Source organism: Salmo salar, unplaced genomic scaffold, assembly GCF_905237065.1.
Source record: "Salmo salar unplaced genomic scaffold, Ssal_v3.1, whole genome shotgun sequence".
Lineage (NCBI taxonomy): Eukaryota > Metazoa > Chordata > Actinopteri > Salmoniformes > Salmonidae > Salmo > Salmo salar.
The window spans coordinates 1-26,642 of record NW_025550433.1 but is presented as its reverse complement, the minus strand read 5'-3'; the positions used below and the strand labels follow the sequence as shown (position 1 = coordinate 26,642).

The 26,642-nt window shown below is 44.5% G+C and overlaps 1 protein-coding gene across 1 annotated transcript; it reads left to right on the top strand.

Annotated features, from left to right (window-relative positions):
* LOC123739459 (striated muscle-specific serine/threonine-protein kinase) lies at positions 1–24,918 on the top strand (the record flags this gene model as incomplete). Its single annotated transcript, XM_045713780.1, has 9 exons — positions 1–417; positions 633–1,162; positions 15,618–15,660; positions 16,625–16,659; positions 19,060–19,167; positions 21,303–21,441; positions 22,904–23,830; positions 24,036–24,643; positions 24,772–24,918. Coding segments are annotated over exons 2-9 (2,383 nt in total), but the record flags the coding sequence as incomplete, so codon positions are not given.
* Positions 24,919–26,642: the final 1,724 nt, after the last annotated feature.

Below are 26,642 nucleotides of genomic sequence, written 5' to 3'. Positions count from 1 at the left end.
GAGAGAGAGGGAGAGAGAGAGAGGGAGCGAGGGAGAGAGCGGGAGATTAACTCCTGACAAGAAAAAAAGAGTAGTGTGGGTGCACTAGAGCCACTCTCCTTGAGTCCAAGTAGAGCCAGTTTGGATAGTGGTGACATTGGAGCCTCCATAGGTCAGATCTCTCTCTCTCTCTCCACTCTTCGGTGGGGTGTGAGCAGAGCCCCAGACCCCCTTCAAAGGGCTGTAACGGTGGCAGCTAAGTCTAGATGATCCAGGTGGACTTACACCAGGGGCTCCAGTGGACAGGGGCACAGGCAGAGAGAGGACACTTTCATTTGTTCCAGATGAAACATTTGGCTTCCCAGATCTTGTTACCTTAACTGGACTTTGCGAGGATGTGAAAAAAATGGATTGCATATTTTTCGGGGAGGTGACGAGGTAAGTTCATTATCAGGGGTTCATAATTGGGTTAAAGGCATGTTGTCCCTTCACTGGCATGATATTTATTGAGCGATTTGGGGTAACTTTATGATGATAAGTTAATTGGTTACCTTCTGTGTTTTATTTGCGTCTCCATAAGTGGACTTCATCTTTGCAGCTGCAAGTTCATTTCATTTGTGACAGTAACTTACTGTATATCTATGTAACCACAGACTCCAGATCAAATTGGAATGCTGAGAGGTACCTCTGACCAGCCTAGGAATAGATGTACCAATGGATGATTTCATGAGGATTGTTCCATACACTCAGTAACTGCATCCCATATCTAAAAGGCTGTCACTTGTTGAACATGAAGTGTTCAGAACCATGAGCACCAACCCAAAGAAAATGACGGAAGGCGGCACACACCTCAGTCGGGCCAAAGTTTCCCAGGACCAGGTAGTTCCGGAAACAGGGGACCCAGATCGAACCCCGCCGGTGTTCGTGCGCAAGCTCCGCAAGGCTGCAGTGGGGACAGGGTGTGATATCCGCCTGAGGGTGTCTGTGAGGGGTCAACCTGCCCCCTCTCTGTTTTGGTACCGTAACAATGATCTCCTGGCCCCGCCTGGGGAGAAGGATGTTGGGGGTCTGTGGATCAGGGATTGCAAGGCCAGTGATGCTGGTCTCTATACCTGCGTAGCCAGCAACTGCCTGGGGGAGGCTCAGAGCAGCGCCCTGCTTGCCGTTATGGACCTGGGAGAAGGTAACGTTGGGGAAACATTGGAACAACATTATGATTCATCTGTGTTTGCTAAGTATTGAAACATGGGGACAACCCTCACGAAACATTGTGTAAGTCTACAAGGGAAGCATGCAGGGGAACATCTGTTATCCATCTACTTTTTAAAGGTGCTCGGTAAGCATAGGACCAATCTTTACAAAAGCCAACAACAATGTACCCAACAGGTTTGCAGGTGGTATATTTATTTCATTCCATCTCAAATAGCTGTCCATTCCACTCTAGAAAACCCTTGCTCTTTCAAAAGTACTTCAACCCTGCTCTTTCACAACGACTTCTACTGTAGAACCCGTCAGCTAGCAACACTTATCTTGAGAGGGGTGAGGTTAAATTTGGCTCCTCAGTCTAAATTGAGACGTAGCGGTTTAGGGTGGGGCTGGTGTGACCCCCCATGTCATCTGTCGCTGTGATCTTGTAGCAGTTGAACCCTTCACCTCTGACCCCCTGGTTGGATGATTGTTGTTGTTTTGCCGTTTGGAGCAAACTGAAGTGATATGGCGGCCATTTTGTCCAGGATGTAACTGAGAGATGGAGAGAGATGGAGAGAGAGAGAGATTACTCCATTTGAATGACTGTAAATAGATGTTTGTGTATTTATTTGTGTATTTACAGTATCACATTTGGGCCTGCAGAGCTGTCCCTTTAATAAATCTAATAAAGGAATCAGACAAATGCTATGTGGCTCACCAGTCAGTAAAGGCCATGTCATTAGTCTGGACCACATCACATGAGAGAATGAACAGTTGTAACTGGAGCTCCACACGTAGTGTCCCACAACCCAATGCCATCCAACACATTGTCTGTCTGTGTCCCAAATTGCACTCCACTCTCTATATAGTGGCAGCGGAGGCCGCTGAGAGACAACGGCTCATAATAATGGCTGGAACAAAGTAAATTGAATGGCATCAAACACCTGGAAACCATGTGTTTGATGTATTTGATATCATTCCACCGCTTCCGCTCCAGCCATTACCACGAGCCCGTCCTCCCCAATTAAGGAAATAGGAATCCATTTTGGGACGCAGGACAGAATCTTTCGGTGAGAACGCTATTAAAGGGAAGACGATACGACGAAGGACACTTTTTGTACTTTGTGCGTGGTGAAGCCGAAAGCATTGCCCTGATCCCCTTGTTTCATAAGATACTAGTTATAATTAGAATGCTTTGGAGGGCTCCTTTGCTGAGGGTGGGAGTTCTGACGGCATAAATTCACCGTAACAGACATTCAGCTGAAGCCTGAGAGAGATGGATCGGCCTTTTTGAAAGGCTAGACGAGGAACTCTAACTCACTCCCCTCTCATCTCATCTTCTTTATACTCCCCTTCAGCTCTCACTCACTCCCCCCTCTCTATTCATCTATTTCCTTGCCCTTTTATCGGTTCTCATTCTTCCCACCTCTCTCTCTTGATCTTCCTCTGCAATCACTGCCCTTCCTTTCCACCATACTCCTCTCCCCTCTCTCCCTTTCCTGGGGACGTCTTTGGCCTTCGCCAGACAATCTCTGCTTATCACTTTCTGCCCCCATACCTTCTCTCCCTTTCACTCCACTCTTCTCCCCCTCTCTCCTCAGCCCTCTCTCCTCTCCCCTCTCCACCTCTCTCCTCAGCCTTCTCCCCCTCTCTCCTCAGCCGTCTCCCCCTCTCTACTCACCCATCACACCCTCTTGTTTTCTCCTCACCTCTCTCCCCTCTCCTGTTGACATCTTGGTCTTATACTTGAGTCTCTGCCTAGAACCTTCTACCCCTCTCTTGTCATGTCTGTGTCTCTCTCCTCCTGGTGGGTCTCTGTGTCTATTTCTTCTCCTGGTGGGTTTCTATGTCTATCTCTCCTCCTGGTGGGTCTCTGTGTCTATTTCTTCTCCTGGTGGGTTTCTATGTCTATCTCTCCTCCTGGTGGGTCTCTGTGTCTCTCTCTCCTCCTGGTGGGTCTCTGTGGCTCTCTCTCCTCCTGGTGGGTCTCTGTGTCTCTCTCTCCTCCTGGTGGGTCTCTGTGTCTCTCTCTCCTCCTGGTGGGTCTCTGTGTCTCTCTCCTCCTGGTGGGTCTCTGTGTCTCTCTCTCCCTCCTGGTGGGTCTCTGTGTCTCTCTCTCCCTCCTGGTGGGTCTCTGTGTCTCTCTCCTCCTGGTAGGTCTCTATGTCTATCTTTCCTCCTGGTGGGTCTCTGTGTCTATCTCCTCCTGGTGGGTCTCTGTGTCTCTCTCCTCCTGGTGGGTCTCTGTGTCTATCTCTCCTCCTGTTGGGTCTCTGTGTCTCTCTCTCCTCCTGGTGGGTCTCTGTGTCTCTCTCCTCCTGGTGGGTCTCTGTGTCTCTCTCCTCCTAGTGGGTCTCTGTGTCTATCTCTCCTCCTGGTGGGTCTCTGTGTCTATCTCTCCTCCTGGTGGGTCTCTGTGTCTATCTCTCCTCCTGGTGGGTCTCTGTGTCTCTCTCTCCTCCTGGTGGGTCTCTGTGTCTCTCTCCTCCTGGTGGGTCTCTGTGTCTCTCTCCTCCTGGTGGGTCTCTATGTCTCTCTCCTCCTGGTGGGTTTCTGTGTTTCTCTCCTCCTGGTGGGTCTCTGTGTCTCTCTCCTCCTGGTAGGTCTCTATGTCTATCTTTCCACCTGGTGGGTCTCTGTGTCTCTCTCCTCCTGGTGGGTCTCTGTATCTATCTCTCCTCCGGTGGGTCTCTATGTCTATCTCTCCTCCTGGTGGGTCTCTGTCTCTCTCTCCTCCTGGTGGGTTTCTGTGTCTCTCTCTCCTCCTGGTGGGTCTCTGTGTCACTCTCCTCCTGGTGGGTCTCTGTGTCTCTCTCCTCCTGGTGGGTCTCTGTGTCTATCTCTCCTCCTGGTGAGTCTCTGTGTCTCTCGCCCTCCTGGTGGGTTTCTATGTCTATCTCTCCTCCTGGTGGGTCTCTGTCTCTCTCTCCTCCTGGTGGGTTTCTGTGTCTCTCTCTCCTCCTGGTGGGTCTCTGTGTCTCTCTCCTCCTGGTGTGTCTCTGTGTCTCTCTCCTCCTGGTGGGTCTCTATGTCTATCTCTCCTCCTGGTGGGTCTCTGTGTCTCTCTCCTCCTGGTGGGTCTCTGTGTCTCTCTCCCCCTGGTGGGTCTCTGTGTCTCTCTCCTTCTAGTGGGTCTCTGTGTCTCTCTCCTCCTGGTGGGTCTCTGTGTCTCTCTCCTCCTGGTGGGTCTCCATGTCTATCTCTCCAGAATGCAACAGTACATGGATACTCCCATGCTTGGTAGGACATGAACTCTATCCTCCTCCGGCTCTGGCCCATATTCCACAACTACGGTTTGTTATGCCAAATATCGTGACTGTCCACTCCAGTGTCCTTGTGGATCTAGGAAGTTTCAGTGTGGCTATGCTATGCTAACCAGAACTCTACTGTAATTTAACGACCCCGTGACAAGTTGACAGGGTGGATTCCCACCCTCAGAATATATTTACTGTGCAGTTACAGACCCATGTCTTAGACTCACACTGTCGATGGGTATATATGCACTCCAGAATTTGGTATACGTGTCTAACATTTGATATCCTCAAGCAGGAGACCGATTTAGTGACATCAGACATAGTGGTGAACAATCCCCTTCAGATTTAGAATGTAATGTAGTCCACCACCACACTCTGCACATGTGTTTTTAGTCTGTCAAATTGATACTGGTTTTGGTCCGTCATTCAAAAGTTCACCTCTACTTTTTATAGTTACTTAAAGATCAAATCGGCTTTAGGGGAAACAGAGACAATGTTCTCCCTCAGAGCCAGTGGTGGAAAAAGTACCCAAATTGTCATACTTGAGTAAAAGTAAAGATATCTTAATAGAAAATGACTCAAGTAAAAGTGACCCAGTAAAATACTACTTCATTAAAATTCTAAAAGTATTTGGTTTTAAATATACTTAAGTATCAAAAGTAAATGTAATTGCTAAAATATACTTAAGTATCAGAAGTAAAAGTAAACATCATTTAAAATTCCTTATATTAAGCAAACCAGACAGCATGACTTTCTTGATTTTTTAATTTATGGATAGCCAGGGGCACACTCCAACATCATTTACAAATGAAGCATTTGTGTTTAGTGAGTCCGCCAGATCAGAGGCAGTAGGGATGACCAGGGATGTTCTGTTGATAAGTGTGTGAATTGGACCATTTTCCAGTCCTGCTAAGCATTCAAAATGACACGAGTACTTTTGTGTGTCAGGGAAAATGTATGGAGTAAAAAGTACATTATTTTCTTTAGGAATGTAGTGGAGTAAAAGTAAGTATAGTAAAGTACAGACACCCTAAAAAACAACTTACGTAGTACCTTAAAGTATTTTTATTTAACTACTTTACACCACTGCCCAGAGCCTTTGTTATTGTAATGATGATTGAACAAAGGTGGAGGCATGTTCGGCAGCATTGAAAAAACAACGACAGTACATATTCTGCTGTTCTATCGCAAGTGCGATGATGTCAGATGGGAAAAAACAGTGTTTGTTGTTACTTGTATGTTGTTGAAATATCTCAAACAGATGTTAGTCTTGAAAACATGACCCTAGGCAACACAGTGACTGTTACGTTCGTTGATGGAAGGATTGGACCAAGGTGCAGCGTGGTAGGCGAACATTTTACTTTTATTTAAAATGAACCCCGACGAAACGTAACGTTCAGTAGGGCTACACAGCACAATACCAAAAACAAGATCCCACAAACTAAGGTGGGAAAAAGGCTGCCTAAGTATGATCCCCAATCAGAGACAACGATAGACAGCTGCCTCTGATTGGGAACCATACCCGGCAAACAAAGAAATAGAAAAACTAGAATGCCCACCAAAATCACACCTTGACCTAACCAAATAGAGAAATAAAAAGGCTCTCTAAGGTCAGGGCGTGACAGTGACTAGGGTCTGGTTTCAAGGATGGACTGTTTTGGCAAAGAGGAACTACCTCACTGCCTACATCAATACTTTATCAGCTTGAATAAAACACAAAATAGTAGCTAGCAATACGGAGATCACCTTCAACCTTCACTAAAACCACTGCAAAGGTTTTGCCTGCAAACTTTGGTTTTGAGTTGCGATGTTCTGGCATGTCTGGCTTGTGATTTGAGTCCCCAGATTTTTTTTTCTTTATCGACGTAGGCAGTGATGTACTTCCTCTACGCCAAAAGAGTCCATCATTGAAACCTAGTCACTGTGTTGCCTAAGGACGGGTTTTGAAGACTAAACAGACATAGCAGTTTCACCATTAAGGATTCCAGCTTTAAAGCAGCTTGTTGAAGTTATCCACGGCTGACAACGATATCTTTGCCATGTTCATTGGCTGTCAAAACAGACAGAAATGTAAACAACTCCCACTAAATAAGTTGTGTTCAAACTTTCTCTGTTCTTTAATGAGTTCAGATTCTGTTTCAATGCATCACAGGATCACAGGAAGCCTTCTTCAGTCTGTCACTAGTATGGGGTTTCTCAGTCCAAGCAGAGAGTCAGACAGGACAGTAAAGATTGTTTCAGCCCTGTCTGTAATCTCCTTATTACAGGAGGGCAGGTCCACTGTAAGGGTACAGAGCAGGGGTAACAGGGGTGTACAATAGCCCACTCGAAATAGACCACCGGGCTTGGTGTTGTTGCGTTGGAGTAAGGGGGAACGGGTGAGAGAGAGAGAGGGCCTGAGTGAGGCAGAGGGAACCGTCAGGCGCATTGAGGCAGCCATCTTAAGGAATATGTCCTCACCCTGGCCATGAAGTAGACAGGACATCTAGGAGTCTGGGAGGAGAAGCCATTTTAAGGATCTCATATTCACCCCTACCTCCATGGGATTGGGATACACATTCCAACAAAGGAGAAGTGGCCATTTTGAAATAAGTCATCCTTACCTCACTAAGGTCAGAATTGGAGGGTAAAACCAGGAAGAACTGTCAAGTGTAGAGGAATGGGCTTAGATTGTGATTTGATGGTGATTTGCGAGTTCGACAAGACGGACGTTTGATTAACGAGGATTACACATCTGAGAGGCCCAATGTTAAAAGAATAAGATAGTGAGACAGATATCAACTGGAGCCATGCTAAAGAAGGAGTATCTGGATGCTCGGAAGGCTTTGAGAAGTGTGAGGGACGGTGTGACCGGCCCCAGGAGAAAGAAACCCAAAGGTGAGTGTTAGAACTCCTTCTAACCAACCACGGAAAACATGGGCTCTTGAGTAGGTTATTTGTTACTGTTCAGCTATCTATTATCTTATGACAATCTGATGTTGTTGTGCTTACTGGGACGAAGTCTGAAGTAAAAAAGGACGGGACCATGATGAGGTCACAACGGACACAGATGACCTCATCAGACTCATATTGTCTACTGATCATTCTCTTCCATTACTTCCTTATAGAATATTGAATCGTACAACGCCATTGACCTATTTTTCTAATTGTAGTTGGGGACCAGGATGTTTCAAACCTAACAGGTGGTGGCTGGCTGACAGGCTTCCAGTGCAAACCAATAATACTCATCTAATGAGCAGGCAATTCACAGCATCCCCCGATGATGACAACTAGACACACACTGCCTCTGAGGATAGACTATTTTTCTAGGCTCTCAACTATTAACAGACGCTGAGAAAAATGACTGGGCATTGCATACATAAAATTACTGTACTATGTACTGCAAATACTAGGGAGTACATTGTTTCAAAGGATAATATTGCAATACTTCAAAGACTCAGCTGTGGGTTGCAGTTGTAAATACATTATCTCCCACCAGTGAGGGTCACCCCCCCCCCAAGTTGTCTGTATGTCTGTCAGCCCGACGGCCTGTCTCTCTGGTCAAAAGGATAGATACAGTACCTTCTAATTTTAGTCCATATTGTAGGCATAGAGTATCTCATAGTATCTCTCTCAGTCTCTCTCTGCCCCCCTCTCTCTCTTTCTCTCCTTCTCTCAGTCTCTCTCTGCCCCCTCTCTCTCCTCTCTTTATCACCCCAGTCCACTCTCCAGTCCTGTGGCTAACACAGACCAGACCTAGAGAATGAGATAAACTAGCAAGAGGCATCTATGTGATGTGAAATCCCATTACATTCCCAGAATGCATCACAGTGCATGGTCACGGACCACAATGTATCGCCATATTCAGTGATGTAAAGTACTTAAGTAAAAATACTTTAAAGTACTACTTAAGTAGTTTTTTTGGGGTATCTGTACTTTACTATTTATATTTTTGACAAGTTTTACTTTTACTTCACTACATTCCTAAAGAAAATATTGTACCATATTGTACTCCATACATTTTCCCTGACAACCAAAAGTACTTACATTTTTAATACATTTTGAATGCTTAGCAGGACAGGAACATTTTGAAATTCATGCACTTATCAAGAGAACACGTGGTCATCCCTACGACCTCTGGTCTGGTGGACTCACTAAACACAACAGCATCTTTTGCAAATAATGTCTGAGTGTTGGAGTGTGCCCCTGGCTATCTGTAAATAATGTCTGAGTGTTGGAGTGTGCCCCTGGCGATCTGTAAATAATGTCTGAGTGTTGGAGTGTGCCCCTGGCTATCTGTAAATAATATCTGAGTGTTGGAGTGTGCCCCTGGCTATCTGTAAATAATGTCTGAGTGTTGGAGTGTGATCCTGGTTATCTGTAAATAATGTCTGAGTGTTGGAGTGTGCCCCTGGCTATCTGTAAATAATGTCTGAGTGTTGGAGTGTGACCCTGGCTATCTGTAAATAATGTCTGAGTGTTGGAGTGTGACCCTGGCTATCTGTAAATAATGTCTGAGTGTTGGAGTGTGACCCTGGCTATCTGTAAATAATATCTGAGTGTTGGAGTGTGCCCCTGGCTATCTGTAAATAATGTCTGAGTGTTGGAGTGCGATCCTGGCTATCTGTAAATAATGTCTGAGTGTTGGAGTGTGCCCCTGGCTATCTGTAAATAATGTCTGAGTGTTGGAGTGTGATCCTGGTTATCTGTAAATAATGTCTGAGTGTTGGAGTGTACCCCTGGCTATCTGTAAATAATGTCTGAGTGTTGGAGTGTGACCCTGGCTATCTGTAAATAATGTCTGAGTGTTGGAGTGTGCCCCTGGCTATCTGTAAATAATGTCTGAGTGTTGGAGTGTGATCCTGGTTATCTGTAAATAATGTCTGAGTGTTGGAGTGTGCCCCTGGCTATCTGTAAATAATGTCTGAGTGTTGGAGTGTGCCCCTGGCTATCTGTAAATAATGTCTGAGTGTTGGAGTGTGCCCCTGGCTATCTGTAAATAATGTCTGAGTGTTGGAGTGTGACCCTGGCTATCTGTAAATAATGTCTGAGTGTTGGAGTGTGACCCTGGCTGTCTGTAAATAATGTCTGAGTGTTGGAGTGTGACCCTGGCTATCTGTAAATAATGTCTGAGTGTTGGAGTGTGACCCTGGCTATCTGTAAATAATGTCTGAGTGTTGGAGTGTGACCCTGGCTATCTGTAAATAATATCTGAGTGTTGGAGTGTGCCCCTGGCTATCTGTAAATAATGTCTGAGTGTTGGAGTGTGACCCTGGCTATCTGTAAATAATGTCTGAGTGTTGGAGTGTGACCCTGGCTATCTGTAATTTTAAAAACAAGAAAATGGAGCCGTGTGCTTTGCTTACTATAAGGAATTTGAAATGATTTAAACTTTTACTTCTACTTTTGACACTTAAGTATATTTTAGCAATTACATTTACTTTTGATACTTAAGCATTTTTAAAACTAAATACTTTTAGACTTTTACTGCAGTAGTATTTTACTGTGGTGACTTTCACTTTTACTTGAGTAACTTTCTATTGTATCTATACTTTTACTCATATGACAATTGGGTACTTTCCACCACTGGCCATATAAGAACCCTACAGAGATCCTAGATCTACCAGGGGAAATTTCACCCGGAGCATGAGATGAGGTTGGCCTGGCGCTGTCTTCCCATGGTCTGAGGCCTGGAGGGGCCATTAATAGATCAGGCCGTCAGCAGTCAGTATAGACGTGCCCACTGTGTCTGTCACCTGGGCCTGGACCTCTATACCACCGTGTATCTCCACAGGGTCTGACTCTGAGCTACGTTTACAACAAAGGCATGGCTTCTGTTGTATTAAAAGGCTATTACAGTAGTAGAATGTACAAACCCACTGGGTAAAAACTGGTTGAATCAACGTTGTTTCCACGTCCTGTCAACCCTAAAATTAAACGTGATAATGTTGATCAATGTAAAAAACGTCATCAACCTAAAGGAATTTCGTCTTTTTTTGCCAAACCTACAACCTAAATCCAATGACAGGGTGATATTTTTGGTTGATTTCATGTTGAATTCATGTTAATTGACAACTTAACCAAATGTAAATCGAAGACGTTGAACTGACGTCTGTGCCCAGTAGGAAGTTTCCTCTAACTAGACAGGGCAACCGGAAACAAACATGTAGACCTGGGGAAACCTCAGGGCAAGAGGAATGATTACCTTGTCTTCCCCAGCACACGTCTAGATATGGGTTGTGACTAACGTGTTTTGGAGAAGGCTCTGGGTTCTTCTGTTGGGTATGACCGTGTCCTGTGGTTGGACCTGTAGCGCAAAGTGACTCATGTATAAAAACCAACTCGATTAAGATGCGCCCACAGCTGGGTCTGTTTTCTACCCCAGGGAGCTAATGCCAGATAAATGCCTCTGATAGAGTTGTGGGCCTGCAGAGAGTTCATCAGAGCTGCTCCACTGAAACCCCCCTCTGTCACAAAAACAATGGGCTTCCGTGAAGTCTGCTCTGTTTCTCATTGTTGTAAGCTCATTCAAGTAGAGTAAATGGTCTGCTGGCTACTGAATTGCATCAGCTGATTGAAGTGGAGTAAATGGTCTGCTTCCTATTGTATTGTATCAGCCAATTGATATCTGCATGGAAGTCATGTTGTTTTCATTTATTTTCATGTAACTGATGATGGGGAAGAAAGAGAGGAGAGGAAGCTTCTTTAGACTATAAAAGATACGCCCATTGTGTTACTATGGTGACTTACTGTGATATAACTGAATCCCCCCTAGGTCATTTGTCTGACAACGTATTGTAGCTTTGAAACCTGCTTCTTGGATTTTCATTGGACTGCTGTAATAGAAGGCAGTGTTATGATTGGTCCGGGGACATACTGATCCCAGTCGAGTGAATTGTGACTATCGTGGTGTATCCTGTATCGCACAGAGACCCTTGGTATTGATTACTCACTGCCAGAGAAAATCCCTTCTTTCTGGAGATGCATGGGGCGAGGTGATGGGGCAAGGATGAAGAGGGATGGAGGGAGATGAAGGGAGGTAGAGGGAGGGATGGGGAAAAGGGGAATGAAGAAAGAAAGAAAGAAAGAAAGAAAGAAAGAAAGAAAGAAAGGAAGGAAGGAAGAAAGGAAGGAAGGAAGGAAGGAAGGAAGGAAGGAAGGAAGGAAGGAAGGAAGGAAGGAAGGAAGGAAGGAAGGAAGGAAGGAAGGAAGGAAGGAAGGAAGGAAGGAAGGAAGGAAGGAAGGAAGGAAGGAAGGAAGGAAGGAAGGAGAAGGCTTATAGCTATTGAGGCAGCTTTTGAGTGAAAAGGAACACTGTATTGTCTGTATTTTTTGAATTAGGGTGCATTCACTTACTTAGAAACAGCCAAATGGGTAAATAAACGACATTATTACGACCAATGGAGGCTTTAGCTATAAAAAGACTTGTCTATTGCGACGTCTGTGAATGGTTGGCTTTCTCTGATTTATGGGCATGTGGTAATATCCCCTGGGTATTGACTCTGTGTATCACACCTATAAACAGTAGCGTGTCTCACATAACAATGATAAAAAAGTGGATTTCTCAGCATAGCAGTCAATCGCAGTGTGAAAGATTTGGCCTAAATCTGAAAAAATGGCCATCTAGTTTCTGGGTGGTTTTTACAATGAGATCTGGGTCCGCCTGTTATTATTTTTAGATGAATTTGATGGATGTGGTGGACACAGATGTATCTGAGAGAACAATACATTATGCTGTGTGTGTGTGTGTGTGTGTGTGTGTGAGTGAGTGAGTGAGTGAGTGAGTGAGTGAGTGAGTGAGTGAGTGAGTGAGTGAGTGAGTGAGTGAGTGAGGCCTGTAATAAGAAGGGAGGATTGGTAGGGAGGAGGATGTGTTCTCTTCACCTTTCCTCGTTCCATAATTCCTTTCACCACATCTGTTTGTTTCATGATCTGTTATTTCTAGTTGATGATTATTCCTGTGAGAACCGTAGAACGGGGAGGCAGGGTACAAAGACATCATCATCTTTTCCCACATCATTTATTGATGGTTAAGACTCCATTTCCCTCACACACTCTGACCTACTGACACATTAACGCAGGGTTTGCCAAACTCGGCCCTGGGGCCCCCCCTGGGTGCACGTTTTGGTTATTGCCCTGGCACTACACAGCTGATTCAAATAACCAAAGCCTGATGATGAGTTGGTTATTTTAGTGCAAAAACCAAAACATGCACCCAGGGGGGGGCCCAGGACCCAGTTTGGGAAACCCTGCACTAACGTAGTGAGAGAGATACACTGTGTATAAAACACCACAAAGACAAACGCACAACCTACTGTTGATGTCAAATGTACAGTTCCTATTGATTTGTGTATCTGTCAGAGACTATGGCGTGCACAGCTTGTATGTTGCACCAGCTAGCCATCAAGCTAATCTATCTACGCCATTTGTAGTGTTGGGGACAGAGTTGAAGCAGAGCGAGATAAATGGAGAGGGGCAATTCTGCTCTGTTCACTGGTGCATATAACTGATTGCTATTTAGCGTGAAGTCAGATTTAGTAGAATGTCACAGACATGGACCATGAATGTATAATTGATGCCCTGGGGGTGGGGAGGCTGTTTTCCGAAGGCTGCATTCTTCCTCTCCTCTGTGAAGATACTGGAGCTGAAGAGAATAAAGCAGAGGAGGAGAGGAGAGAGGGATCCCGAAAAAAGAGGCAGTTTGGATTAAGGATTTGGATTTTGGGGAGGGTGGGGTTGGAAGCGGGGCACACTTCAACTGTGGGTTTATGATGTCAACAGAACGGAGGGAACTCTGTCTGATTCTATTTCCCACTTTCTATTCTCCCTCCATCTCTATTGGTCTGTCTTTCTCTCTACCCTCTCCTCTCTCTCCTGCTCCCTCTGTGCCTCCCCTCTGCTCTCTCATTGTCTGCTCTCTCTCTCTCTCTCTTTCTCATTCTTGGCGGCTATCTCTCCTCTCCTCCCATTCCTCCTGCTGCTGCTGTGTCAGAGGAGACAGAGAGGATGCTTTAGAGGAGCAGGTAGTTTTCCTTCCTCCGGATCACACCTCTCCACTGTTGTCCTCACGGGTTGGGGTCTCAATCTGTTCCTCTCTGGCTGGCTGCTGTTGCTCCGAGGAGGGGCTTGGATGAAGGAGGGAGGGATGGGCTGGAGGGGATGGAGTCCGGCTCGGCTTGTGTCAGCGTTCGGCTGAACATTTTCTCCTCCGGCAGCAGTCAGAGCATAGTCTGCTACGTCAGAGTGATGCTGCTCACCTTGGCGGATAAACACTCTCACTCTCACACAAAGACACCTGGATTTTGTGGATTGTAATCCCCGAACGTTCCTCCTCTCATCCAGACCAGAGGATTATAAACACCCACGCGTGTGAAGAGAGCTCAATCTATTTACATGGTTTGTGTGAGAATTATTGTGGTTGGCCCACACTCCATTTGGGTAGGATCACAGCAGTGATGTTTTGCTGAGCAAGTGCCACAGGTAATCTGCAACCCAGAGGAGGGCATCGAGAGAGAGAAAGAGAGAGAGTAAGAGAGATAGAGAGGCACTACTTCTAGACATGAAGAAAATCTGGTCCAAGAAGAGGTTCCAGGTGAGTCTCTACCTTTCAGACACAAAGTTGCTTTGTTACACTTAGTGCATGCTCTTTTCTAAGCCGTTTTCTCATGGAGTACTACAGAGCTATAATGGCTTTGTGATAGATTCCTAGAACCAAGAGGAGAAGGATACATACTTTGTTGCCCCACCCTTTTACCATTTTACCAGTAAACACAGATCTTTGTTGCTATAGGTTAATAAATCCAGGACTGTACAGTAGGTCTTGTGTAGTATAGTTCTCTGTGTGGAATGTCCTCTGTGTCCTCTTTTTTTCTTCTCCATTTATATTATAAATGTTCCATTTGTAACACATTTTATTCTAATCAGCATATGTGTACCCTACAACATGTATCCTGGCAGAGAACATCTGATATTTTGGTTTGACATTGGGTTTACCTGTGTGATCTGGGGAGAATAGAGAAGTGTGTCACTGGGCCACAGTGCAGACAACTGATAGGTAGCACCAGATGACCAAGTACAATTATGTGGTACAATATGTACGACACAGTCTATATTCTGAAATAACCATATAAACCTTGTGAAATCTCCGCTCCAAACTCTGGCATAAACAGTATAGAGCTTTGAGGAAACTATGGTGCCCAGTGATTACCTAGCCTTGCCAAGCCAGAAACCTTTACTGCGCAGAAATGCAGTTTGTGCCTGGTTCTGCCTACTACAGACGTAGCATCTTAATTTGATCGCTCTTTTGTTGCTGAGATGCAAACTTCTGGTCTATTCAAGTTTTAAAAAGGCTTCTAAAGTTTGTAATTTCCCCTTTCAAATGTCAGACTTAGCCCTAATGAAACATGTATCTACCCCTACAAAAAATGTCCATTAATATAATAATATTAACATTATAATTAATATTAATATTATAATCCACATAATAATTCATATTTCCTGTTGCTGCAGGATTATTTTCCTGCTGTAGCAAACCTGCTCAAATGAAGATCCTACATCTGTATGTGTTGATATGATTGCCTAGAGTTCCCCATAATCAGGAACAGGAGATTGACAATGGACGCTTCTAGTTGCTTCGGTTGTTTTTTGTCTCACTGTGGCCACCAGGCAACACTTCATCACCAGGCTCTGGCTGGCAAGTAGCAATAGGCATGGTACTTAGAGAGCAGAGCAGCCTGATTGATCTAGCAGTTGAATCATTACTTTGCTCTGACTTCAGGGTTTCCTTTGCCTCTGTACTGTAATGAGTCATTCCATTGAGCTCTCTGTGAGCTCTTCAAGGTCCTGATCGATGGTTGGTCATAGGAGTCATAGGAGTAATCAAAGGTCATAGGAGTCATTGGAGTCATTAAAGGTCATAGGAGTCATTGGAGTCATTAAAGGTCATAGGAGTCATTGGAGTCATTAAATGTCATAGGAGTCATTGGAAGTAATGACTTATCAAGTTATCAGTGTGTAGGTTTTTAGATTAGGTTATAAGGATGTAGGATGCAGGACATTATGGAGTTTGAGATATGAGCTTCTTCTCTTGTTTGGGCCTTTTCTTTTGGATTCTGACAAAAATGGAATCCTCTGATTTCAGTAACTCATTAAATTTCATGACTGTTGTACTTTTTGCTGGTTTGACTCATGCAACCCTCTGTCTCTCTATTATTTCAGAGGACCGGACACTCCACCAAGACGTTTGGAAGGTTCACCCATGGTGTGTTTTCTGTATGAGTTATTACACAGTTATTACTTAGTAATTACACAGTTAATAATAGTAATTACACGGTTAATAATAATTATTACACAGTTAAGAATGGTTTTACACAGTTAATAATGGTTATTACACAGTTATTAATACATAGTTATTACACAGAAACTGAGTTTTACTGTGCATATTTAGCTTGTTGTATCTGAGAACCACTTAACGCTTTCTGTATTAAAAAAGATCCTTGTTAAAAAAAATGATTTAGTACAGAGATTTTATGCATTTTTCATGTTATAATTGCTGCTAGGAAAAAGACAGTGGGCTTTTTTATTATTTGGCTGTCAGAATGCCTCTCCTCCGCCCCCACAAGCAATTTTCTTGTAACCATATTGTTGCCTCTCTGCATAACATCACAGAATGAATCATTTCTGAGGGCCTTAGTTTAGCATAACATCTGGAATCTCAGTCAAACAGAAATGCTCACAGCTCCTTTTCCAAATCATATTTCCACCCAACTGTTAATCTAATCCACGGTGTATATTGCAGCTAGACATTTTGAATTACAGCCTCTCATATTGCTGAGTCGATATTCCTTGCACAGTGTGTGTCCAGCTATTTAGTCCCATCCCACTTGGTACAGATGGGTGAACCCAAATACACAAGGAAATTGACTGTTAAAACTGTATGATCACTGTTATTGTCTATTTCACATTTACCCCTTCTTCTGTCATTTAGCAGATACTGTTATCCAAAGCAACATGACAGTGAAACGAGGCATAACCCATTTGCTTGCCTTTTCCTTAGCAAGCTCCAGCAGTAGGCTATCTAAGCGTATGTGTCAGGGTTGGCACTTGGTCTGGTGATTTTAGACTCTAATGGGTATGGAGCAGATTGGTCGTGTGGGTGAGAGAGATGGTGGTTTCTATAGTAACTGTGCTCTCCCGTCTGCCCTCTCTTCCTGCCACTATGGAAGCGAAGTTTTCCGCTCCTGCCGAAAGCAAAGCTATGGTAAACCAGTCTTGTTTTCTCTCGCGCTCTCGTTGTCATCTTTCTGTTCTCTCTCTCTCTCTCTCTCTCTCTCTCTCTCTCTCTCTCTCTCTCTCTCTCTCTCTCTTCTTTGTTATTATTGATTTGCCATAGGGGACTTTTTGTAGATTTTTGTTACGTCTACAAGCCAAGATACTGTTATGAAAGAGGTCCTCCCATGTTTGCCTAAACTCATTTCCTCTTCTCTTTCTTTATTTATCATTTTCTATCTATTTGATTTCTCTGTCTCTTGAATATGTCTATTGCTCTATTCCAAACATTTCCACAGGGTTTTGCACTATACACCATTTAGTTCTGACCATGTGACAGTTTCTTCTAGTGTTTCACCCATTAATAATGTCCTTTTAAGTCTCTTAAGTGGTTCATGTTTTTTCTTAACATCTTCCCTAGAAATGTCAGCTTCTTTGTAACTTCTCTATTGATCTCATCAAAGGTCGCTGAATCGACTTCTCTTCTTTGAGATGATTTGCACAAGGCCTCCAAATCAAAGGCCACAGTCACAGTACTTATTGGGTGCTTATATCTGTTAAAGAGATAGAGTGCAAGTCAAACGTCTGGACACACCAACTCATTCCAGGGTTTTTCTTTATTTGTACTATTTTCTACATTGTAGAATAACCCAAAAAAATCTAAATATATGTCAGCTGTGTTGTGACAAGGTAGGGTGGTATACAGAAGATAGTCCTATTTGGTAAAAGACCAAGTCCATATTATGGCAAGAAAAACTAAAATAAGCAATAAACGACAGTCCATCATTACTTTAAGACATGAAGGACAGTCAATTCGGAAAATTTCAAGAACTTTGCAAGTTTTTTAAAGTGCAGTCGCCTAAACCATCAAGTGTTATGATGAAACTGAATCTCATGATGACCGCCACAGGAAAGGAAGACCCAGAGTTACCTCTGCTGCAGAGGATAAGTTCATTAGAGTTACCAGCCCCAGAAATTTCAGCACAAGTAAATGCTTCACAGAGTTCAAGTAACAGACACATCTCAACATCAACTGTTCAGAGGAGACTGCGTGAATCAGGCCTTCATGGTTGAATTGCTGCAAAGAAACCAATACTAAAGGACACCAATAATAATAAGAAACTTGCTTGGGCCAACAAACATGAGCTATGGACATTAGACCGGTGGAAATCTGTCCTTTGGTCTGATGAGTCCAAATGTTTTATTTTTGGTTCCAACCGCCGTGCCTTTGTGAATTGCAGAGTAGGTGAACGGATGATCTCATCATGTGTGGTTCCCACCGTGAAGCATGGAGGAGGAGGTGTGATGGTGTGGGGGTGCTTTGCTGCTGACACTGTCAGTGATTTATTTAGAATTCAAGGCATACTTAACCAGCATGGATATCACAGCATTCTGCAACAATACGCCATCCCATCTGGTTTGGGCTTAGTGGGACTATCATTTGTTTTTTCAACAGGACAATGACCCAACACACCTCCAGGCTGTGTAATGGCTATTTGACCAAGAAGGAGAGTGATGGAGTGCTACATCAGATGACCTGACCTCCACAATCACCCAACCTCAACCCAATTGAGATGGTTTGGGATAAGTTGGACTGCAGAGTGAAGGAAAAGCATCCAACAAGTGCTCAGCATATGTGGGAACTCCTTCAAGACTGGTGGAAACGCATTCCAGATTAAGCTGGTTGAGAGAATGTCAAGAGTGTGCAAAGCTGTCATCAAGGCAAAGGGTGGCTACTTTGAAGAATCTAAAATATATAATCTAAAATATATTTTGATTTGTTGAACACTTTTTTGGTCACTACATGATTCCATATGTGTTATTTCATAGTTTTGATGTCTTCACTACTATTCTACAATGTAGAAAATAGTAAAAATAAAGAAAAACCCTTGAATGAGTAGGTGTGTCCAAACTTTTGACTGGTACTGTATATTAATCACCATAAATGAGTGGGCTAAAGGGCACTGTTGCAGTTAAAAGAGGTATAATGGTCCTTACTGATGTTGTCTTCTGTAGGGGTCAATAGACTTCCAATGGGTTTGGAATGGAATGGATGCTAGTCTGGTTTCAGCACTAGCCTGCTCTGGTTCCAGTAACATACCTAGTTAGAACCGACTGGTAGCCAGTCTAGAAGGTTGTTTCTATAAAGGTATTTCAACCAGTCTAGTGGTGTATTTCTAGAGGCCACATCTGGCTTCATATCACGGTTCAGTGACTCCCCTTGTATTACCTCTGAAGGAGACCTGCCAAGGCTCAACTCTATTGCCCATTATCCTCTCTGTCGCTAAGTGAAAATGATGTGTCATTTGTCACCGTGACTCAGACTCAGCTGTTGTTTTATTCCTCTCTCGGTTTCTTCTCACCCTCCTCTTCCTCATCTTCCTCCCCTCAGACTCTGAAACCACAGAGGATGAAGCCACGGAGCCCCAGGTACCCATGGAAACCAAGGAAGGACCTGGCGGGCGGCACCAGGACAAGGCTGGCCGTAGAGTGCCTGCAGGTAATTCACTTAATTCATTAACTTGAGCATGATCTGTGATTTAAAGGCCCGTCCTTAATCAAGTCTGTAAATCAGGTTTCCGGGATTAAGACATAAGCATAATTCTTCTGCCGCTAAGTAAATGCATGTGTTTGCATGGCTTTAGCGTGACTGTCGGTTATGGCACTATGTATGTTGGCATAAGCCCTACTCGTTGGATGAAACGTATATATGATGTGACAGACTCCTTTAATCCTTCACGCCATGATGTAATGGTGTGACAATATGACATTCTGACCTACATGCTGCCAGGTAACCTCTTGGAGCCGTTGCATTCTCTGTCTGTCTGTCTGTCTGTCTGTCTGTCTGTCTGTCTGTCTGTCTGTCTGTCTGTCTGTCTGTCTGTCTGTCTGTCTGTCTGTCTGTCTGTCTGTCTGTCTGTCTGTCTGTCTGTCTGTCTGTCTGTCTGTCTGTCTGTCTGTCTGTCTGTCTGTCTGTCTGTCTGTCTGTCTGTCTGTCTGTCTGTCTGTCTGTCTGTCTGTCTGTCTGTCTGTGTCACTGCCACCCTACAGAGTTATGGTCTGGATAGAGAGCCCTGGCTTTCAGAAAACAGAGCATTTCCCCATCGTGAACATCACATTATGCCGCCCCTTTACTTACAGCACCAACTCTTTGTGTATGAAAATATGGATGAAACAGGACTTGATAGGGACTGATGATGATTTGTTATGGGGGTATGACAGTGCTCATCGGTGCCACCAAAGCAGATGCTTCACAACAGGGGTCACCAGCCTGTCTAAATGTAGTCCATGAATATGGATACACTCCTCTAGCAGCACAAATCTATTTTCAATTCTGTCGTCCTTGCTCGGTTGTAAAGAGACTGTTTGCACTTTCGAAGGTTTTGTGTTGACAGACCGAGAGTGCCGTCGTTCCCAAAAGAGGAGAGAAGAAGAGAGAGTGGTGCTATCAAATGAGAGTGGAGGAGTGATTCAGGGTTTGTTCTTTTCATACAAAGGAACCAACACAAAGACATGGCTTTCACTCATCGCCCCACCTGCAGTGAGATGTGGAATACATTACCAAATATCAACCAGATAACAATGCAAATTGCATTTCCTCGAATAACTGTCCCATAGCTCAGCACAGAAATCATCTTCACTAATAATGTAGCTCATGCATGTAAATTATATTCCACCAGCTAATTTAATTTATTTCCCCCAAAATAAAAAATAAATTCTTAATGGGTTAAAACAGAACCTTTTGTTAACTGATAATGCATACATGTAGGATGGTTGTGGTTAGTAAGGTGTTGTGTGAGGATAATGTCTTTCATCATCATAAGCTTCAGAATGAGTTCCACACCTGCGTGGGAGGATTAGTAGACCACTCCCCTTCCTTCCACCTGGAGCGCCCGGAGAAGCACTGCCAGAGGGAATCCACCTCACTGCCAGAGAGGCTTTTAAGGATCTGCACGGCAAGATTTTGGAAGGCTGTTTGCTTTTATCAGTAGGCCCCGTCCTCCTTCTACTACAGTTTGCTCATATTGAGCTTTTTAGAGATCTGAATTTGTGTTTTGTCTGTGGAGCTGAGTCTGTTTAGAACCCTCAGTGCTTGTGGGAGATGCTGCTTGCTTATTTTCCCTCGTTTCCTAGTCTCGTCCCAATAAATGGGTTTAGTCGTTAAAGGAAGCTGCTGACTTTAAGTTCTTTCAGCTGCCGACGCATTTCTGTCTCCATCTCCACTCGATAAAATGTCAATCACTATCTGATTGATCGAGCTCGGGGGTTGTTTCAATGCTTGGGGTGGAAAACATTTGCTTATTTCCTTCTTTCCCGCCTCTCTACTTAATCAATCATCTTTGTTGGTTTAGACATTCCTCCAGTGCTTGTCTTAACTCTCCCTCCCCTCTCTCTCTCTCTCTCTCTCTCTCTCTCTCTCTCTCTCTCTCTCTCTCTCTCTCTCTCTCTCTCTCTCTCTCTCTCTCTCTCTCTCGCTCCGTCTCCCTGTCTCTCATGCTCCCTCCTTCTTTCCCCCCCTACTCTCTCCTCCCTCTCTCTCTCCTTTATTTCTTAATTTCTCTCTCTCTAATCCACATTCTTCTTTAAGTCTCCATCTCCAGTCTGACCCCTGACCCCTGTCCTCTGTCCCTGCAGGTGAAGGATGTAGGATGATGGACTCCAGCCCTGACCGGAGGGCCACCCTTCCTGGGGGCCATGACCCAGTGGTGGAGAGGGAGCTCATGGCTTTGGGCTCGCGGCCCCCAGGGGCCCAGGATCCAACACACCCCGGCAGGCAAGCTCTCTGTGGCGGGACCGATGGGGGGCCAGGGGCCCTAGTCAGACACCTGGGTGTGGAGCCCTTGATCCGGGCGTCACACGCTAACCTGGCTCGCACTAACCAACCCATGCTGGGGTCGGAGGAAAGTGTGTCTGTAGGAAGCGACTACTATGGAAGCATGTTCAGCCTCTACAGGGGAAGAACATTTTCCATGCCTTTATAGGGACAACTTTTTATTTTCACTGATTAGAAAAAGAGTGGCCTCCAAAACCAATTCCCCAGTTTTAACAGATACAACAAACGCAAAATATTACACATCATGATTTTCCTAGATCCATTTATTCCCAAAGATTTCATATTTTCTATCGAATTGATAATGTATTTTAAATTTCCTTTTGTGTTCTTGCCTTTTAGCTTTTTTCAAATCATCATTGCTTCCTATAGTATATTGTTTCTGTTTAGTTTTTTTAAATCATACCTTCCTTTGACTTCATGCCATGACATTTTTCAGCTGTGTTCAGTTCTGTCTTGAGCTTGGTTCGATTTTATTACGATATCAAAAAGTACCACTGAAGCCGTTGGTTTCCCTTGGTTTTTGCTGCATGCCATGTATATTGACCAAACTGTTTCCCGTGTTCTACTAGCATTACCGTCAGATAATCCTGGATATCTTCATAGCGTTGGTAATCACACGCATGAATGGAAGTGTGAATCAAAGCTGATGTTTGTCTGCATGTCTTTGCGAGCTAGTTTCGTCCCAACTAAATTGACTGTGTGTCCAGCTAACATGAGAGGTGTGTGTGTGTCAAAGCACGTGTGATTGTTTTCATAGTTGATGAATAGGGGTCTTTCCTGGTTATGTTGGAAGAGTTAGTATTAGATTCATTCATACAGGACTCGTATTATTTCTCTATGTGTCACTGCAACATGATAACATTGACCATTCTTGTCATGGTCTGGTATGGGCAAAAGCCTGTGTGCTGCCATTCCAGTCACTCCCAGTAGGCCTTGGAGCTTGTATGACTTTTAACTGTATTCTCCATTGGCCTGTAGAGGGGGAACATACACTTGACAGGGATCATGAATTGGAAACATACAAATATACAATATGATCTATTTGGCTCCTACACAAGTTGTGTTAGACCCATGCATTATCTTCTATAGTGTATTGAGATGTGTGTCCATAGAAGTTAAGTGTTATCTGTGCTAAAATCACTTCATTTATGGCCATTCCATGTTCTGTTTATTTGTGAAAGGTACCTCTGTCCTGATGAGAAATCAACACTCAAATTATATTGACTATAAACAGTATTAGTATTTCATAAAGCAGTGGACACTCATTTACGTAGACACACACACACACACACACACACACACACATCCAATGACTTTTCTTCCTCTTCCAAAAACCTGGGCCTCTCCGTGTCCCTTCTTTATACGTCTAACTTTGCATTTCCCTAAAACCCCCATCTTCCAGGATCCCATCTCCTTCTCTCCCCCAAACCCAAACAGGCCCATCCTTCAGTCCTGCCTCACCCCAGTCCAGTCAAACTGTATCCCAACCCACAACATCCCTCAGCTCCCATAAGAACAGTGTCACCTCACACAATACCCAAGACCCTTCCCTAGGAGGAGCTGTGGTCAAAAACAAACTCCCGGGGATGTTTTCAGGAGCCTCCTCCCATACTTCAAGCAGCGGCAGCAGTGGTGGCAAGACACCCAAACTGGCCCGTGCCGCACCCAAGATCTTTGACAAGATCAAGGAGTTTGAACAAAAGGTGAGTGAGGTGAGTGCGGGGGTCAGATCTGGGCGCTCTTTCGGCCGGGCGGCATCCTGCGATCTGGAGGGGGTCTCCAAAGAGGAGGGGACAAGCCAGCCGGATGTCGCGGCCTTCAGGCGCTCCATGTTTGGAAAGAAGAGGGCCTCGTCTCTGGAGGACAAACCAAGCTACCAGCAGAGGGTCCAGAGCTTCCAGAACAAGTTCACAGAGGAACTGGCCAGGATCAAGAAGCTGGTGGGGAGGCCCAACCTGAAGAAGGCCTACTCCACCGAGCAGTTGCCTCAGACAGAGAGCCGGTCCGTGGGCAAGCTGGAGCCCATTCCCCCTCAGGTGGTCAAGAAGCTGGAAGAGAGGGAGAAGGTCCTGGAGGAGAGAGGACTAATAGGGAAGAGCGTTGAAGAGAGTGTTTCGTCCCGAAAATCATCGCAATCCCATGAGAAGGGTCTGACAGATCAAAGGAATGTTCCGCAACGGGAGCAGCATGATTCAGCTTCAGCATCAGCTCAGCCGTCTGAGTCTAAAAGTGTGGGGAAAGGCTCTGTTTCCATGGAGACAGTACTGGTTAACCAGTTACCAGGACGACGATCACCCTCATCAAGAGTCATGCGGAAAAGCCCAACCAGGTAGGCTGAGATGATTCATTAACATTGTGTGTGTGTTTTTGTGTTGGTCGATTTGTGTGTACGCGTGTGTGTGCCTGTGTGTGTTGGTACACACTACTCTGACAGCTCTATAGTGATATATGTACACAGACATTACAGATATAAATTACATAATTCCTTTCTATTCTATTTTCTGTGCCAACATTACATAATGCATTTGACACAGGGAAGTCCTTCGGAGCTCTCCCGCAGCAGCGAAGCCTCCACACACGGCCGAGGAACAACCACCTGTATCTCCAACACCCAAAGGGCCTTTGGCTGATAAAGAGCTGGAGCAGCCTCCACCCAGGATGGACCACCCCGGGTCTCCAACCCCCACCGCACAAAGAGCACCGCCTACCTACCCCAAAGGGCCTTCCTCTCCTAAAGAGCTTGAGAAACCTCTACACCACCGCAGGCCTCCAAGCCCCAGGTCTCCAAGCCCCACCATGCAGAGAGGACCATCACCGACCCCTGCCAAAGATCCAGCCTCCGCCTATCCCCCCATGCCCCCACGACTGTCCCCCACCCCCATCTCCACCCCTTCCATCAGCCCTCTAACGAAGAGACGGAAGGGAGAGCTGGGGAGGACGTCTCCCGCGCTGAAGATGACCATTCCTACCATCCTGGTGGAGGACGAACTCATGGAAATGGAAGAGGAGGAGGCCGGCGAGAAGAGAGAGAGAGAAAAGACGAGAAGAGCAGGGAAGCGGGAGGGCAGGGCTTCCAAGACTCAGAAGAAGGGAAAAGTCTCGGGAAAGTCTTGGGAAAGTCAGCCTATGTCTCCTGAGACAGGTAGGACACTGAATTGCGGGTATCCACTGGGCGACACATCAGCTAGACATTAATGTGCTACCGTCCGAAATAGATTAATATCTACAGTATAGAAGGAAAGTAATACAGCTCCTGCCTTTCTGTTGTAGAAGACGATTCAGATGACTCTTACATGTCGACAGATGAGGGTCCAGCTGAGAAACCAGCGTTTGAGAGGCCCCTGGGGGACACCATCGCCACCGCTGGCTCTGAGGTCCTGCTCAAATGTGTCATCACTGGCAGCCCCCTCCCAACAGGTAGGTCATCTCCAGGTAGAGGTTAACCTGTTTGGGATAGGGGGCAGTATTTTCACAGCCGGATAAAAAACGTACCCGATTTAATCTGGTTACTACTTCTGCCCAGAAACTAGAATATGCATATAATTAGTAGATTTGGATAGAAAACACTCTAAAGTTTCTAAAACTGTTTGAATGGTGTCTGTGAGTATAACAGAACTCATATGGCAGGCCAAAACCTGAGAAGATTCCATACAGGAAGTGCCCTGTCTGACAATTTGTTCTCCTTCTGTGGCATCTCTCTCAAAAATACAGCATCTCTGCTGTAACGTGACATTTTCTAAGGCTTCCATTGGCTCTCAGAAGGCGCCAGAAAGTGGAATGACGTCTCTGCAGTCTCTGGGCGAAAGACAGCAGGAGTTTTTGTGAGTGGTCAGGCAGGGAACAATGACACTGGAGATGCGCATCCATGAGACGACTCCATGTTTTTCTTTCAGTCTTTGAATGAATACAACGTCGTCCGGTTGGAATATTATCGCTATTTTACGAGAAAAATAGCATAAAAATTGATTTTAAACAGCGTTTGACATGCTTCGAAGTACGGTAATGGAATATTTTGAAATTTTTTGTCACGAAATGCACTCGCGCGTCACCCTTCGGATAGTGACCTCAACGCACGAACAAAACAGAGCTATTTCAATATAACTATGGATTATTTCGAACCAAAACAACATTTGTTGTTGAAGTAGAAGTCCTGGGAGTGCATTCTGACGAAGAACAGCAAAGGTAATCCAATTTTTCTTATAGTAAATCTGAGTTTGGTGAGGGCCAAACTTGGTGGGTGTCAAATTAGCTAGCCTGTGATGGCCAAGCTATCTACTCAGAATATTGCAAAATGTGCTTTCGCCGAAAAGCTATTTTCAAATCTGACACCGCGATTGCATAAAGGAGTTCTGTATCTATAATTCTTAAACTAATTGTTATGTTTTTTTGAACGTTTATCGTGAGTAATTTAGTAAATTCACCGGAAGTTTGCGGTGGGTATGCTAGTTCTGAACATCACATGCTAATGTAAAAAGCTGGTTTTTGATATAAATATGAACTTGATTGAACAAAACATGCATGTATTGTATAACATAATGTCCTAGGAGTGTCATCTGATGAAGATCATCAAAGGTTAGTGCTGCATTTAGCTGTGGTTTTGGTTTTTGTGACATATATGCTTGCTTTGAAAATGGCTGTGTGTTTATTTTTGACAGGGTACTCTCCTGACATAATGTAATGTTTTGCTTTCGCTGTAAAGCCTTTTTGAAATCGGACAATGTGGTTAGATTAACGAGAGTCTTGTCTTTAAAATGGTGTAAAATAGTCATATGTTTGAGAAATTGAAGTTATAGCATTTTTGAGGTATTTGTATTTCGCGCCACGCTCTACCGTTGGATATTGGTGAGGCGTTCCGCTAGCGGAACGTCTGTCCCTAATTAAGCAAAGCTCTGGGGTAGGCTTTTGCCTTTCCCAAACACATTTGGACCATGATGAGGTAATACAGTGCTTTCGGAAAGTATTCAGACCTCTTGACTTTTTCCACATTTTGTTATGTTACAGCCTTATTGGATAACATCGTTTTTTCCCCCTCATCAATCTACACACAATACCCCATATGACAAAGCAATTTTGCAAATTTGTTAAAAATTTTAAACGAAAATATCATATTTACATTAGTGTTCACTACCCCAGATCTGTGC